Source organism: Acanthochromis polyacanthus, chromosome 13 (genome assembly GCF_021347895.1).
Source record: "Acanthochromis polyacanthus isolate Apoly-LR-REF ecotype Palm Island chromosome 13, KAUST_Apoly_ChrSc, whole genome shotgun sequence".
NCBI lineage: Eukaryota > Metazoa > Chordata > Actinopteri > Pomacentridae > Acanthochromis > Acanthochromis polyacanthus.
This window is the reverse complement of record NC_067125.1, coordinates 31,083,426-31,097,826: the sequence shown is the minus strand read 5'-3', so window position 1 is coordinate 31,097,826 and position 14,401 is coordinate 31,083,426. Positions and strand designations below refer to the sequence as shown.

General features: G+C 40.5%; 1 protein-coding gene across 1 annotated transcript; it reads left to right on the top strand.

Moving 5' to 3' along the window:
* The first annotated feature begins 7,081 nt into the window (after positions 1 to 7,081).
* On the top strand, positions 7,082 to 13,776 carry ywhag2 (3-monooxygenase/tryptophan 5-monooxygenase activation protein, gamma polypeptide 2). Its single transcript, XM_022208169.2, has 2 exons — positions 7,082 to 7,360; positions 10,449 to 13,776. Exons 1-2 carry the CDS (start codon positions 7,274 to 7,276, stop codon positions 11,103 to 11,105), a joined length of 744 nt encoding a protein of 247 aa, XP_022063861.1. The 5' UTR covers positions 7,082 to 7,273; the 3' UTR covers positions 11,106 to 13,776.
* The last annotated feature ends 625 nt before the right edge of the window (positions 13,777 to 14,401 follow it).

The following is a 14,401-nucleotide window of genomic DNA, read 5'->3' as shown; positions in this document are numbered from 1 at the left end:
TAAACTAGACTTACTGCATACATTTAAAGGCCTTTCTTTTTTTAACCATGACGCTGTTCGGCTTTAATGTCTACTCTTTATTATGGAGACGTTCTGCTCCGTCACAGTTCAGCCTTCATCACCGTAGACAACATTCATCCTCATCGTCGTTCTCTGTTTCACTGTGGAGGGTGAAAAGTGACTTTGGCATAAATAAATAAAAGCAGAAATAAAAAATTAAATACATAAATAATACATTTTTTATTGCGACTCCAAACTACATGCCGGTAACCAGAATGGATATAATTACATTCCTTTCTTGAATCCTTTTTTCTCAGTTTCTTTACATAATCTCTTATTTAGGGTACTTTGGTAAATCTCGTGTATTTATATCTGTATTTCTATGTCTGTTGTTGTGTGTAAGTAAATAGAAGGTTAGCATAGCTCGCTTGTGTCATTTGATAGGAATCGTTTGTCAATTCTGATTTAGACTGAAATTAGGGCCACAAAAATAACATAAAAATACAGAGATACAGAAATAAACACATGAAGTAAAGAAATAGACAAAATACACATAATTATAAGGACATGTTGATGAATTCAAGAGATTAATTGTCTGATTTCTTAATACCAACATACATGTATTTTTTTATCATTTATTTATGTATTTGATTATTTATTTATGCATAAGTTGTTGGGGTTTTTTTGCCTTCCATCTATCTTCCAAACTCCAGAAAATCATTCTGTAACTCTTGATTCTTGCTCACTTTTAAATCAAAGCTAGATTTTCTCCACACCTGCTGGGAACATCAAAGCCTCTTTGTCTCATGTTTTTATGACTCCTTTAACTGTTCATTTTGATTATGAATGTTTCATGTTCGCAGTCTCAGGTTTATAAAAATAGATGTGTTGGAGTAAAAAGTGCAGCGTGTCTCTCTGGGCTGTAGTGGAGAATAACGTACAGATACCTTTAGGTTGTAGCTCAGTAAAAGAGTAAACACTGATGTTCCATCAGCGCTGTTACCGTTCTGCTCTTGGTTTTCTTCTAATGAAGCTGCACAAATTCAGCCTCGCCAGCAGAGTCTGCCCTTTGCATCGCTCACTACAGAGAACAGGAAACTCTGGGATCTCAGATTACAGCTCAGGGACGCCCTGAAAAAGGGACAATGTCAGGATTTAAAAAAGCACAGGAGACTTGAAATTGTGAGGTTCAGTGATGTTTGCCGGAAAACTGATGTGACATTTAACATACTCAAATCAAAATCAGCGTTATCCTATATTAGGGCTGGACTCTTTTCCAGAAAACATTTTTTTTCTGACAGATTTTGCATTTTTTTATTGCCATCATTTAGTTTTTAAGTCAAGCTTCAGGTGGCTTTTCACTGTGTAATAGATTTAGAACTTGTTTCCACATGAAAAAACAGCAAAATGGGACTTTTGCTCAAGGAAACATGATTTAACCTCTGGGTCAATCTGCAGCCTGAACCACATAATATATGTTGATTAATGGGCAGCATAAATAACTTTTACAAGTTTCAGTCTGCTCTAATTAAATAAAATTGAAGCACAGCATCAGTCTTTTTATTTAATGGCCACAACTCGTACATCTTGAATTTCAGCTTCAGTGATTCGCTAATTGAATTGCTTCAAATAGCAATTTTGATTCAAAAATGATTAATTGTTGTTTGACAGATCCAGGAAAAGAAGGAAACATTTTGAATATTGTCCCCCTTTTAAGCAAATTTGACAAATAAGAATAGTTGATAGTTTTTGTATTTTTTATCAATAAGGCCTGAAAGTGTTCAAATTCTCCTTGATGTTCGTTAAGCAGAGCTGGAAAACAACACAAAATCTTTGCTGAGCAATGAAATGACATGAAAACATGAAATAATGATAGACTTAATAATCCTTTGGAAAACAGATTTTGCTCAAAAAAAAAAAAACAATAAATAAAACAAGAATAAAAAGTAATCCTGGCAATGATGCTGAAGTAATAAATAAATATTGCACCTGATGAAGTGATACTAAAACAGATATTGCAGACACAGTTGATAAAAAATAGTATTGAAAATTAACCGATTGAATGATTATTGGTAAGAATCCAATGTTTCAGCTGTTATTCCTCCAAAAGGGGAAGGAGTTTTAAAATTGAATGGCACAAAAGACCTCTGGTTCTGTGCTGCAACTCTCAGTAGAGACATTGTCCATTACACTGAATAGTTTCTTCAACATCCTCGACTAAAGACTGCAGCTCTACTCTCAGGACCACCAACGAGTGATAAAACATCTGCAGCATCGTCCTACAAACCTTAAAATATCTCAGTCTCCTGAGAAAAAAATAGACAAAGAGCTTCATAAGGAAATCAACTATATTAAAACAGTACATGTGAGCACAGAGAGCAGGAGAGAAGATAGCAGATAAAAACACTGGCTGAGTTTGGGCTGAACTGAAGCCTAACAGTGGACATTAAAACACATCAACCCTTCTACAGTCCGCGTTTACTGGTATCATATCTGTCTTACATTTCCATAGAGCTCTGAACTGTGAACATATGAACAAAGCTAATGATAACGTTAGCCACATTAGTCCCAAAACACACTAAGGATGCTTCTATTGTTGTGGTACCATGGCCATCGAACATAACAGAAAGGCCCTGCATATTCTGTTCCTCCGATGCTGCTAAATTTCTATAGATGTGCCATCGAGAGCATGCTGACCTACTGTGTGTCTGTCTGGTTCAGCAGCTGTATGAAGGTGGAGCAGGCAGCCATACAGCGAGTCATAAAAACAGCTGGTAGAATCATCAGAGTTCCACCATCACCACCATTTTCACCTCCTGCTCCCTGCTATGCACACACAGAATCATCAGAGACTCCTCACACCCTACCCACCATCTGTTTCAACTGCTACCATCAGGGAGAAGGTTCTGATCCATCCGAGTAACAGCTTCTTTCCACAATTCAATTCAATTCAATATACTTTATTGTCCCACTTGGGGAAATTTGTCTTGGACTCAGAGCTGTGCTACCAGTATTGCACAAAAAACACATAAAAACAATATTGCACATAAGACACATAAAAAAAACTATTGTGCATAAAACACATAAAAGCAGTATTGCACATAAAACACATTTTTAAAAAAAATCCATAAGACTCCGCTGGAAATGCTGTGCTTTTCATTTTTATGACAATGACAATAAAGAATCTTTTGAACCTTTGACTGCATGAAGGCTCTTGTGTTCACTCTTGCAGCCAGCAGCAGAACATTTGGTTTGCTTTGCTTGAGGCTGAGACATTTCAGAGTTTGCAGAAGCAGCACTATAAAGTACATAACCTTGGTGGACTGTGAGGAAGTCCACCAAGCTGTAACATCTGCAGCATGGCCCTGCAGATGTTAGAAGGGTTGAACTGCTCAACTGGTTGAGCAGGCGACCCATGAATGGGGCTATAGTCCCCAGTGTAGCGGAATTCAATTCCTTTTGCTGCAGGCCTTCTCCCTACTTTCCTGCCTGCCTTTCTGCTAAACCTGTCTAGTGAAGCCAACAAAAAGGCCAAAAGATAACTTAAAAAAAAAAGATCTCAGTGTCCTGAGGAAAAAATAGGTGACTCTTACCTTTCTTGCACAGAGCCTCCGTGCTTTTCGTCCGCTAAAGCTTGGGTTTCCTTGATGCTGATCGTGCTATAAGTGGCCCTGTGCCTTCTGAAATCCACTGGTTCATCACTCCACAAATCTGTTCACCTGCACTCAGCCTTATGTCTCCTGCTGATATAATCTGAAAACTTGTACAGATGGCAGAACTGTGAGGAGAATCTGAAGTCAGAGGTGTAGAAAGAGAGCAGGACGGGAGAAAGAAGCGTCTCCGCATCGCTTTGTAACCTCACAAACTGTAGTCGACCTGTCTAAGAGCATCCACCTGCAGCTTATTCCATTTCTATGGTTTTAAAAGCACTGAAAAGTCAAATGTTATGACTCACAGTGCTGTTGCCACTTCCAGGTGAGTATACGTTTTGTGCAGCAAAAAATGACGGCATCTTCCACACCAATGTGAGGCTGATTCTTAAGAGTGGACTTGACTGTGGAGCAGATTTGCTTCAGGAAACATGAAAAGCCAGAGCTGCAGAGCAACATTTACTTAAGATTTAAATTATCCTTAGACACTGCACTTCTGTGAGAGTTTGATCTCAACCTTCATCTCTCTTTCATTGTTGCCTCGAGCTGCATTTTGAAGATCCCTTTGTGCCGTCTGCAGTTTTCTGTGTCTTTCTGACATCCTGTAATCACATTGTAACCTCCCACTCTACAAGTGAAAGTTCATCCAAGCTGAAGGACTGCAAATCGAGAGTTTTACCAGATATTACTGTGGAGATGACTATGAACACATATTGATTAGCCTGAGAGGCCTACAAATGAAAACCACTTTGAAAATGCATCCTGCATAATATTGCCCTTACACTTGTTTTAATAGCAAAAAATAGACTTCCTGTGTGACCTACCTCAGGTAAAACTGCAGTAGGATGAATGTTGCAGCTGCACCGACCCTAAGACAACAAAACCATTTAATCTACTGAGCAGTACTGTCAGAAAATCAATAGAGCAGAATAATGTCTGTAAGCTATAACAACTCGAAAGTGTTTTTAAGGTCAAACCTAAATGAAGGAAACATTAATTTCTACCACAATGGCCAGTTTAGTCCATCATCAGCTCACTGTACAGGGCACAGTGTCTCCTGTTCTCTCCTGAAGAGCACTTCACGGTGTGTTTTTGTTCACTGAAAGGGCGCTCATCAATGCATGATGTTTTAATCATGTGTTTGTTTTCATGGAAAGGGCACCAATCCTGTGCTACAGTGTGTTACTGCCGCCCTAAATGGCACTTTTTTCCCCCCAGTCTTTCTTCATGAGAACGGCGCCCTTACAGAACCTCCAGCTCATTACAGCAGCAGCTCATAGGACACTGAGTAACATCTTCACTCGAAGGCTCTTTATCATGTTTACTCACTTGTGAGGGTACTTTACAGGCTGCTATCCCATTTTCTTCCACTGTAAGGGCCCCAATGAAGGCACTTCAGTCCACATTACTGCATCTAGAAGCACTCTATAGGACACTTCATTCTGATCTATCCAGAACTGAGAGTCATTGCAGAAGATTGTAGGAGTTTCTCCTTTATGTAGACATTTAGTGTTTTATCTACTGAGGGTGAACCTTAGACAGCTAGCTTTCCACTGCAGAAACTTGAAAGACCCCTAATTGGCCTTGACAGCCATTGCAGTGCAACTTCAACCACAGTGTTAACTTGGTGTGCACTAAAACAATGACATAAGCATGAGCACATCTGAAATAAATCAATACAGGCTTTTTTTTAATGTTATTCTGAATTTTATGTTGTTGTTGCTGATGTTTAATCCTCCTGCTGTTGTCATTTATGGGCACCAAAAAACATTGTTTCCTTGTTTGAAAAAAATACAAAAATTCAGCAAAGAAAATTCCTCAAATTTCTGAAAATTTGCAAAACCTTCAGAAAGAAAATCCAGTAATTCCTTTAAAAAAAAGTCCCTGAAAAGTTGTATTTTAAATAATCCCCCAAATTTGGCAAGAAAATTCTTCTAAATATTTTTTAAAAATGAATAAAAATCTTCCAAAAAATCCTAAAAATATCTAAAGTGATTACATATATATATATATATATCAGTAAAATTTCTAATATTTTCTTTAAGAACATTCACATAAAAATCAACCAAAATCCAGCAAAATTCATTGGATTTTGGTTGATTTTTTTTGTGTGAATATTCTTAAGAAACATTTTTAACATTTCTTTATTCCACCGAAAATGTTCAGAAACATGGACATCAGACGTTTCACGGTGAAAATCTATTTTTTTCCCACATTTTCAAACTTTAAAATTTTGACCGCAGGACGACACGAGGATTAAGCAAAGACAAAAATAACCCCGAAAGAGGCTTGATATGAGCTATTTTGGTGGTTCAGATGTATTCCCCTTCAGAAAGAAGACTCTCCCTGCAACTAGGGCAGACGGCGCAGAGTAAAACAGTTGACTGCACAGCGATAAGTGTGTGAGACCAGGATTTTAACTCATGTCTATGGCGAGTTTGCCAAATGACTTTATGGTTATTTTATCAATATTTTGCAGCTTAGAAAATTGGTATTGAGTGACAGCTGGTTAGCATGCAGTGTTAATGCTCACTTTTTCATACTTGTTCTATTTTCGGACAGCAAAAACAGAAATATATGCAAATGAGAAGAAGTTTACTGAGAATTCGGCCATCTTAAAAAAACAAAAAACAAAAAAACAGAAACACCCTGGATGTTCTGTTCCTCTGATGCTAGGACTGCATGAAGACTCGCTCTTGCAGCCAGCAGCAGAACATTTGATTTGATTTGCTTGTGGCTGAGACATTTTAGCAAAAGCAGCTCTAGAAAGTATGTAAATGTGGTGGAGTATGAGGCAGCTGCCCTTTCTGAGTGACTCACATGGAACCAGTGGGCAGTCCGGGGGCAGAATTATGCAAAATTTGAGCTAGATGACTTTTGGTTCTTCAGGTGGATCATAGTAGATCAGTAAAGTCTTTCTGGTTTGTAAAACCGGGAGGCTGACTAGTTGTGGGGGGCTTGAGGAATAGAAGACGTGAACATATTCATATCTGAACAGCCTTTTAGATTTTAACAACCACAGTTTCTTTTCACCATATGGAAGCTGAAAATCCAATGATGAAGACTGGTGGCATGCTTCTAAAAACGTTTGTAGTTGCTTTTGTGTTTTCTATTGAATGCTTTTTTTTTTAATGGTGAGGGGAAATGTTACATATTAGAGTGTTTTGGAGTCTTCTTTAGAGAAACAGTAGGTCTGTCTTGTAACAGTATTAATCAGACTGTCCAGGCTATTCTGCTCCAACATGCAGCCTTCCCCCCTTGAGGACTCGATTTCCCACAAGGCCCCTCTCCCAGCTCTGCTCCCATCCATCCCTGCAGGCCTCTGGTTCCCATGTATGGAGTGTTACATCATTGGCACAGACTCCCACCTCTCCGAGTGATGACGCAGCCCAGGGAGAGTGTGAGGAGGAGGAGGAGGAGAAGGAGGAGGAGGAAGGCAGGGAGGGAGGGAGGAGAGAGGAGAGGGTGTCCCGTCTGCACGGAGCTCAGACAGACAGCAAGGAACAGCTGCAGCATTTGGTTCGAGTAGGATTTCACTGCGTTGCGATTTCCAAATTATCCATCATTTCATCCCCAAAACCCGAGTAGAGCAGCTCGACCAAGCGACCAAATATCAGTAAAAAATGGTTGATCGCGAGCAGCTGGTGCAGAAAGCCAGGCTGGCTGAACAGGCTGAGAGATATGATGACATGGCAGCTGCTATGAAATCGGTAAGTCCATTCAAAAATCAAGAAAGGATGGATAAATGTTCCTTTTACATGTGTGTGTGGATGGTGTTTGAGGCGCTGCTCCGTTGTGCGTAAAAGGCGCGTCCCGCAATCTCGACTGTGTGGGCTGGAAATGTGCGCTTACTCTGCCTCGATTTTTCTACACTCCGAGCAGGAATCGCTGTAAAAATAATATTTAACGTGTTTATTATCCTGTCGCCGGTTCGCCGACACCTCAGAGCCCGTTTTTTTTCTGAGCCGAGTCTAAATCGCCTGCTCCTTGGGCGGTGCCTTTCTGTCGGCCGTGGCGCTCAATGAAGGGGTTTTACAATGAAATGCATGCAGGCCCTAGCTTCATCATTCTGCTAATAAGAGCCTCGGATCTTATAATGGCTCTGCTCTGTTGCATTTGCTGCTTTTTTCTCCTCTCTCCTCCTTTTTTTCCTCCACCAGCCCACCTCCCCTTCCTCCATTATGCTGAATTTATAAGAGCTTCTGCTGCTGGGAGCCATGTGAGGTTGTTCAGAAAAAAGCCTCCTCCTCCTCCTCCTCTTCTTCCTCCCTTTGTCACATAAATTAAAATATGAATAATAATGACCCAAAACTGTTCATTTTAATGCTACAATACGTGGCTGAGAGGCATCATTTGAGCATGGCTGCTTTGGAAAAATGCCCCAATAAAGAGCTGATCTTTCCTCTAAACAGACGTAGGAGGCAGCAGAATCTCTCTAGAATATTCTTTGTCATATTGCAGTGAGTCAATATGATCAGATTTGATTACAGGCGTAGTTTTCTCCCTCCTTCTCCTCCTCCTCCTCATTGCTCATGTGTCCTCCCGTGTCCATGTGTGCATGTGCTGTTTGTGTGCCAGGGCTGACTTCAGGCAGCAATTTCAAGTCCTTTTGGGTTAACAGGAGCTGATTAAATGGTGTAATATTGGATGTGAGGCGGATGACATGGCTGGCCTGCCTCACAATAGCTTTCTCAGCTCTTATTGGCTGGATCTGAGGACAGAGCCTTTTGTCTGCTGTTCCTTCTTCCTTTTTTTTTTTTTTTTTCTTTTTTTGTCTCGCTGGCCCCTTAAGAAATTCTGGGAACTGGATTCACCAGTAGGGTTAAAAAAAAAGTGCTGTGTCACACCAGCTCACACTGGAACCAGCAGCAGCAGCATCCTGGGAATGGAGCCTGCGTTGAGCTCAGACATTAAAAGCTTTTAAAATGAGGTACATTTAGTCTTATGTACCTCCAGAGAGATGGAGCGATGTTTTTTTCCCTTCCTCTCCCTCCCCTCCCCAGCGGATCGTTTGTCATCAAGAGTTTCTGGTTGCAGGAGGTGGGATGATGTGTGCAGGGAGGGATTCCTTTCCCTTTAAACAATCTGCCATGTCAGTGCGGTCCAAACTGGGCCCTTTTTGCAGGGGTGGGTGCTCTCACTCTTTAATCAAAGGGAATCCCTTTTCATTGCAGCCAGAAATGACAAACGATCACCTTCATTTTCCTCATGTAGAATGTATGTGAAAGTGCTGGGCCCGCACCTAATTATGATTATTAGAAGAAAAGGCCACTGTAAATCCCATAAAGTCCCACAGTGAGCTGCTGAACAGTCAAAAGATAGTTAATTCATTTGTTGGAGATCGCTTGCAGAGATGATGATATGGCATTTAATGTGAAAAATTCTGTTAATAAATGAAGAAATGGTAGTTTTGTGAAGGCCTTGAAATCATAATTACTCATATCTTATATATATATATATATATATAAAGAAATCTGCCGTGCAGTTGGCACAGCTGTGAGTTGCAGTCATCATAATTGGAGTGGTGACCCATTTGTTTTGTTGGAATCTGCTGAATTTGGCTGTACATGTTTGTCGCCTGCATCCGAACGCGATCGTTGTGTGACCGTTTTAAAGAGGCACAGCGAAGGCACCTCCATTGCTATAGGTTGAGCTCTGATCTCTCCATCCAGCTCGGTGTGACGTCGGCGATCCTGCGCCATCTTTGTGCCTCCTCTGGCTGAGCAGAGAATGTCAAAGAGAGAAGCACCCTAGACAAGAGCTTTTCAGATGAAACCCAGTTATCGTCTCTAGTTTTTGTCCAAGGTGAAAGGTTTTGATATATTTCCTATCCATCCGACAGAAGCCGTACTCCTGCTTTTCCAATTGAATAACCCTGAGTAATAGCAGCTTTTTATAGACCGTAGCCTCTTTGATGACCACCCAACTATCACCCCAATCTGTCAAAATCTAAATTTAACAGCGACACTCAGAGTGATGTCACGGCGTGGCGTTTTAGACAGGTAAAAAGGTCAGTTTGAGCCGGAGAGAAGGTCACTGGGACACGTGAACCGCCTGTGCAGTGATGGTTTTCACTTACAGTGCAGCTGCCCCCGAGTCCTCGTGGGAACATTTTAGCCATCTCCAGAGCTCCTTCCCTTCCCCAACCCCCCCCCCCCCCCCCACCGCTGCCAACTATCTTGAATATCATTTCCCACTAACTAGCATTAGCTGTCCACATGGCAGCTGAGGCTACTGGTGCACTAAATGAATGGATTGCCATGGAAACTGGGAAATTGCACATGACATGTAAAATATTGCTCATCTTCTTTGCTGTGGACGGCACTGTGCTCTGTTAGTCTGGGTTAATTCATGCAAAAGGACGGCGTCAGCGATAATCAGGACCGCAGCTCGTGATTACTTTAGCATTGATTGATATCTCCGTTATTTTTTGGTTACCAAGCTAGTTCAGAATGTAGGCGAAAGTATAGTATCATGAAAGATTTTTCCTTTACTGCAAAGGGGAGCAGAGAAATGACAGAAGACGAGATATAGCTAAGGGAGTGGTCAGCATGTTCCCTTATAACATCTTTCTTTTTCCACCCAAGAGGTCAGAAATAACTTACATTAGTACAAAAGAAAGAAAAGCAGAAAATTCTCATTCTTGAGATGACACAACCCTAAAATGTTTGGTGTTTTTTACCAGACATTATTGCAGATTTTCTGTGATATGTTCTCATGTTATTTCATATATAATCTACATGCAGTGCGGTGCTGGTGATTGAACGGTTTGTCTTCTTTTTCTTCTTCTTCCTCCAGGTAACGGAACTGAACGAGGCCCTGTCCAATGAGGAGAGGAACCTCTTGTCCGTGGCCTACAAGAACGTGGTGGGCGCCCGCCGCTCCTCCTGGAGGGTAATCTCCAGCATTGAGCAGAAAACCTCGGCTGACGGCAATGAGAAGAAGATTGAGATGGTCAGGGCCTACCGGGAGAAGATTGAGAAGGAGCTGGAGGCCGTGTGCCAGGACGTGCTCAACCTCCTGGACAACTTCCTGATCAAGAACTGCAGCGAGACCCAGCACGAGAGCAAAGTGTTCTACCTGAAGATGAAGGGCGACTACTACCGGTACCTGGCCGAGGTGGCCACGGGGGAGAAGAGGGCCACGGTGGTGGAGTCGTCAGAAAAGGCCTACAACGAGGCTCATGAGATCAGCAAGGAGCACATGCAGCCCACCCACCCCATCCGCCTGGGCTTAGCTCTCAACTACTCTGTGTTTTACTACGAGATCCAGAACGCCCCGGAGCAGGCCTGTCATCTGGCCAAGACCGCCTTCGACGACGCCATCGCCGAGCTCGACACCCTCAACGAGGACTCCTACAAAGACTCCACTCTCATCATGCAGCTGCTCCGAGACAACTTGACACTGTGGACAAGTGACCAGCAGGATGACGAGGGAGGGGAGGGCAACAATTAAAGAGAAGCCGCACTTCGAAAAAAAAAATATGAAGGGCCAGTGGACTTTGGCAGCCGCTTTTGCCGATGATACTACCGCAGCAGCAGTTCTTTATTTTTCCATGTGTTAAAAGAAAAGAATCAAAAGAGAGGTGAGAGTGGAGGTAAAATCTTAGTTTAAATATATATAGAAATATATATACAGTTGAAAGGGGCCTCCGTCTTCTTGATTTTCTCTTTGACATTTGCCAAAACCACTGATATGTCAGTCAATCAGCCTGAAGTGGTTGTTGTTGGATTGAAATGGCAGCCTCACACTGGCATAGGAACTGATCTTGTTCTGTCAAGATAAGCTGCTTAGTTAGGTTTTTGCGTGATAGAGATGCATTTGAGTCACTTGAGAGAGAAAATGCTTGAATGGGAATGCCTCACACAACTAGTTTGCATTGGTTCCAGTAGTAGTCTATGAATGAGAAAGGGCCCTGAAAGCCATTGATACTAAACTCATACTAACAAAGCAAAAGTTTTAATCTCCCCCCCAGTAATCAAAAATAAATTTTAGAAGATAAATTACACAGGAGTAAATTTTAAAAAATTAGGACTGGATAGACAAAAAAGAATTCCCTACCTTCTGTCTAAAGTGTATTTGGCAGATTAGTCAGTTGTGTCACTGGAACCATCGATTCTTTTGGAGGTGAAGATTACAAAAAGGCAGAGACTTAACAATATAAAACAAAAAAATGACAAAAAAAAAAGCAGCTTCAGAGTTTGTGGTTTACTTCTGTGTTTGTTTTATTAAATGCACTTGCCTACTATACTGTTTCTTCAGTGTAAGATGATGACAACAATAATATCGATTATTCAATATTGTGCATGCTGGTGATGTATTTATATACAGTAGCTTGACTTTATTAACTTATACTGTGGGTGTTAAGTATTCATATGATTGAGAAAAACAGGCTTTGTCTGATGTTGATTTCTAATTTATTTCATTTTGTTATGGTTTTTGATTTGCTATACCAAAATGGTGATCGTAAAAATTGACCTGTAATGGGCGTTGCTATAGTGACATGCAATATGTGTATTTAATTTGTTAATGAAAGAAAAAAAAAAAGGAAGATAAAAACTCACCAGTGATCACTTAATCTTACCAGCTGGTGTTTGTCACATTGAAGTATAATTCTGTTATATTTTGTTCTTTGAACAGTATTTAAGTACTTTTTTCTGTCATGCTATCCAGTTTAATAATGGTGAAGTTTCCAGGCTCAATGTTTCTGTTATGAATTCACAAACATGGACCATATTTTATTTCTGACAGTATACATTTTTTTTGTTTGTTTGTTTTTATACCTTTTAGCTGTTCCTGAGTGACAAAATATCTTGAATGTGAGTCATTATGTAGCAGTTGCACAAGAACCGAAATAATAGCTATGATAATAAAAAAGAATATGACTAAATTATACATGCACCATTTCCGTGGTGGTCTAGTGTATTGTTGTATCGTCACCCATAAGTAAATTTGTTTTTAAAGGACAACCATTTCATAGAAGAAAAAAAAGAAGTTTGTTTTGTGCCCTGAGTACAGCACGTGCTTTATTTTTGTGCCTGTATTATTTAATATGCCTCATTTGCAAGTTAACCTTTAACAGGAAAAAAAAGGATTTATCTGCCAGTATTTTAAGTTCCTGCAAGCATGTGTGCAAGATGTAATATTTCCCCTCACTTTTACATGTGTCTGCTGTCTGTACAGCACTTAGATATGAATAATCAACACCAATGCACAACAATAGAGTCACACAGGAAGCAAAGGCAATCCAATAGAGTCGGTTACTGATTTAGCAAAATCACGTCTTCGGAACAAACTTTAGACACTAAGAAGCTGCTCAAGAGCACAGAAAGCTGCTGAACGGATTTATCGTCATAATGCTGCTAGTTCGATAGATTATTACATTAATATATTCATACAGATGGCAGTTTATTTTTCCTATTGGGTGGCAGTTATTTGGGGGACTTTTATTTTTTGATTTCAGATGTGATGGCTTAAGAGAGAAACCAAAAGCCTTAAGGTCAGTCACACAACCTTGTTCATGTATGCCAATTATGTCACCATCATGAGTCAGCCTCCATGAGCTCACACTGTATGTCACAGCTGCTTTGATTTATTTTTAACGTAGTATAAAGTTGACGGTCTCCAGGGCTCGCCAGGCAAATAGCATGAAATCCTAATGCTCACGCAGCTTATGAATATTACAATGGAGTCGAGTCCGTCACTTTAATTTGTGCGTAAAAACGAGTGGAAACTGAACTATCTCACTTTTTTTTGTTGGAATATTTTTTTCTTGTAAGAACCATGTCAGGAGACTTTCACTCATTGCCAAGAATACATAACATTGTGTTCCCTTTATTTGATTAATTTGTGTTTCTTTTCTCTGTGGTTTGTGTTTTTATTTTAAGGTTTTCATTCTTTTTGGATGTTGATTCTTGTCTCTGTGACACGAAAACGTGCAAATAGAAGATCTGAGGTTTAAAAAAAGAAAAAAGATTTAATCACGAATTTGATTCAAGAAGAGCTGACCTGCTGGAAATTCGCAAGAATTGAGGGGAGTGATAGCTGATAATGGGATGCAAACTGTATGCTCTGAGGACTTTTTGGTTGCCATCTGTTGCCCATTAAAGTTATTTGTTTATCGGTATTTTTCTATATTTTCATTTCTGTCTGTAATCTCGCCATTTACGGTCATACCTGGAACACCATGGCTCATTCCTCGTCATTTTAGCTAGCAGAGAGTCCAAATTTCTGCCTACACATTAAAACAGGAAGTCAGCATGACCTTATGTAACCCTTTATGGGTCACGTAATCGGTGTGTGTGTGTGTTATGTGTGAGTGTTTGCATCCATGTCTGGGTGGCTTTGTTGCGTACTGTATGTGGCTGCACTTTTGCATGTGTTGAATGTATGAGATGGAGTCTGTATAGCTGCAGTGCAGGGCCGCTGCCAGCTCACACGGCTACTACAGTGTGTCTCACATGAGGCTCTTTTTAAGGCCGCTTTGATAATCATTAACTGAATTAGGCCATAGATCAAAGAATACTTCTACAGGTTATCATATGATCGCGGCAGAGGAGCAATAAAGCTGCAAAAAATAAAATCCTGCCCTCTCATGACAGAATAGATGGAGCATCAGCGTTTCTGTTAAATTCACCTGCCTGTTGTATATTTTAAAAGCTTATCTGAGTACATTATGCATATCTGTGCATTTCAAACTGGGAATCGAGCCACGGCACTGATTGATGAGCTTAAGTGGCGAGCTGCTGGAT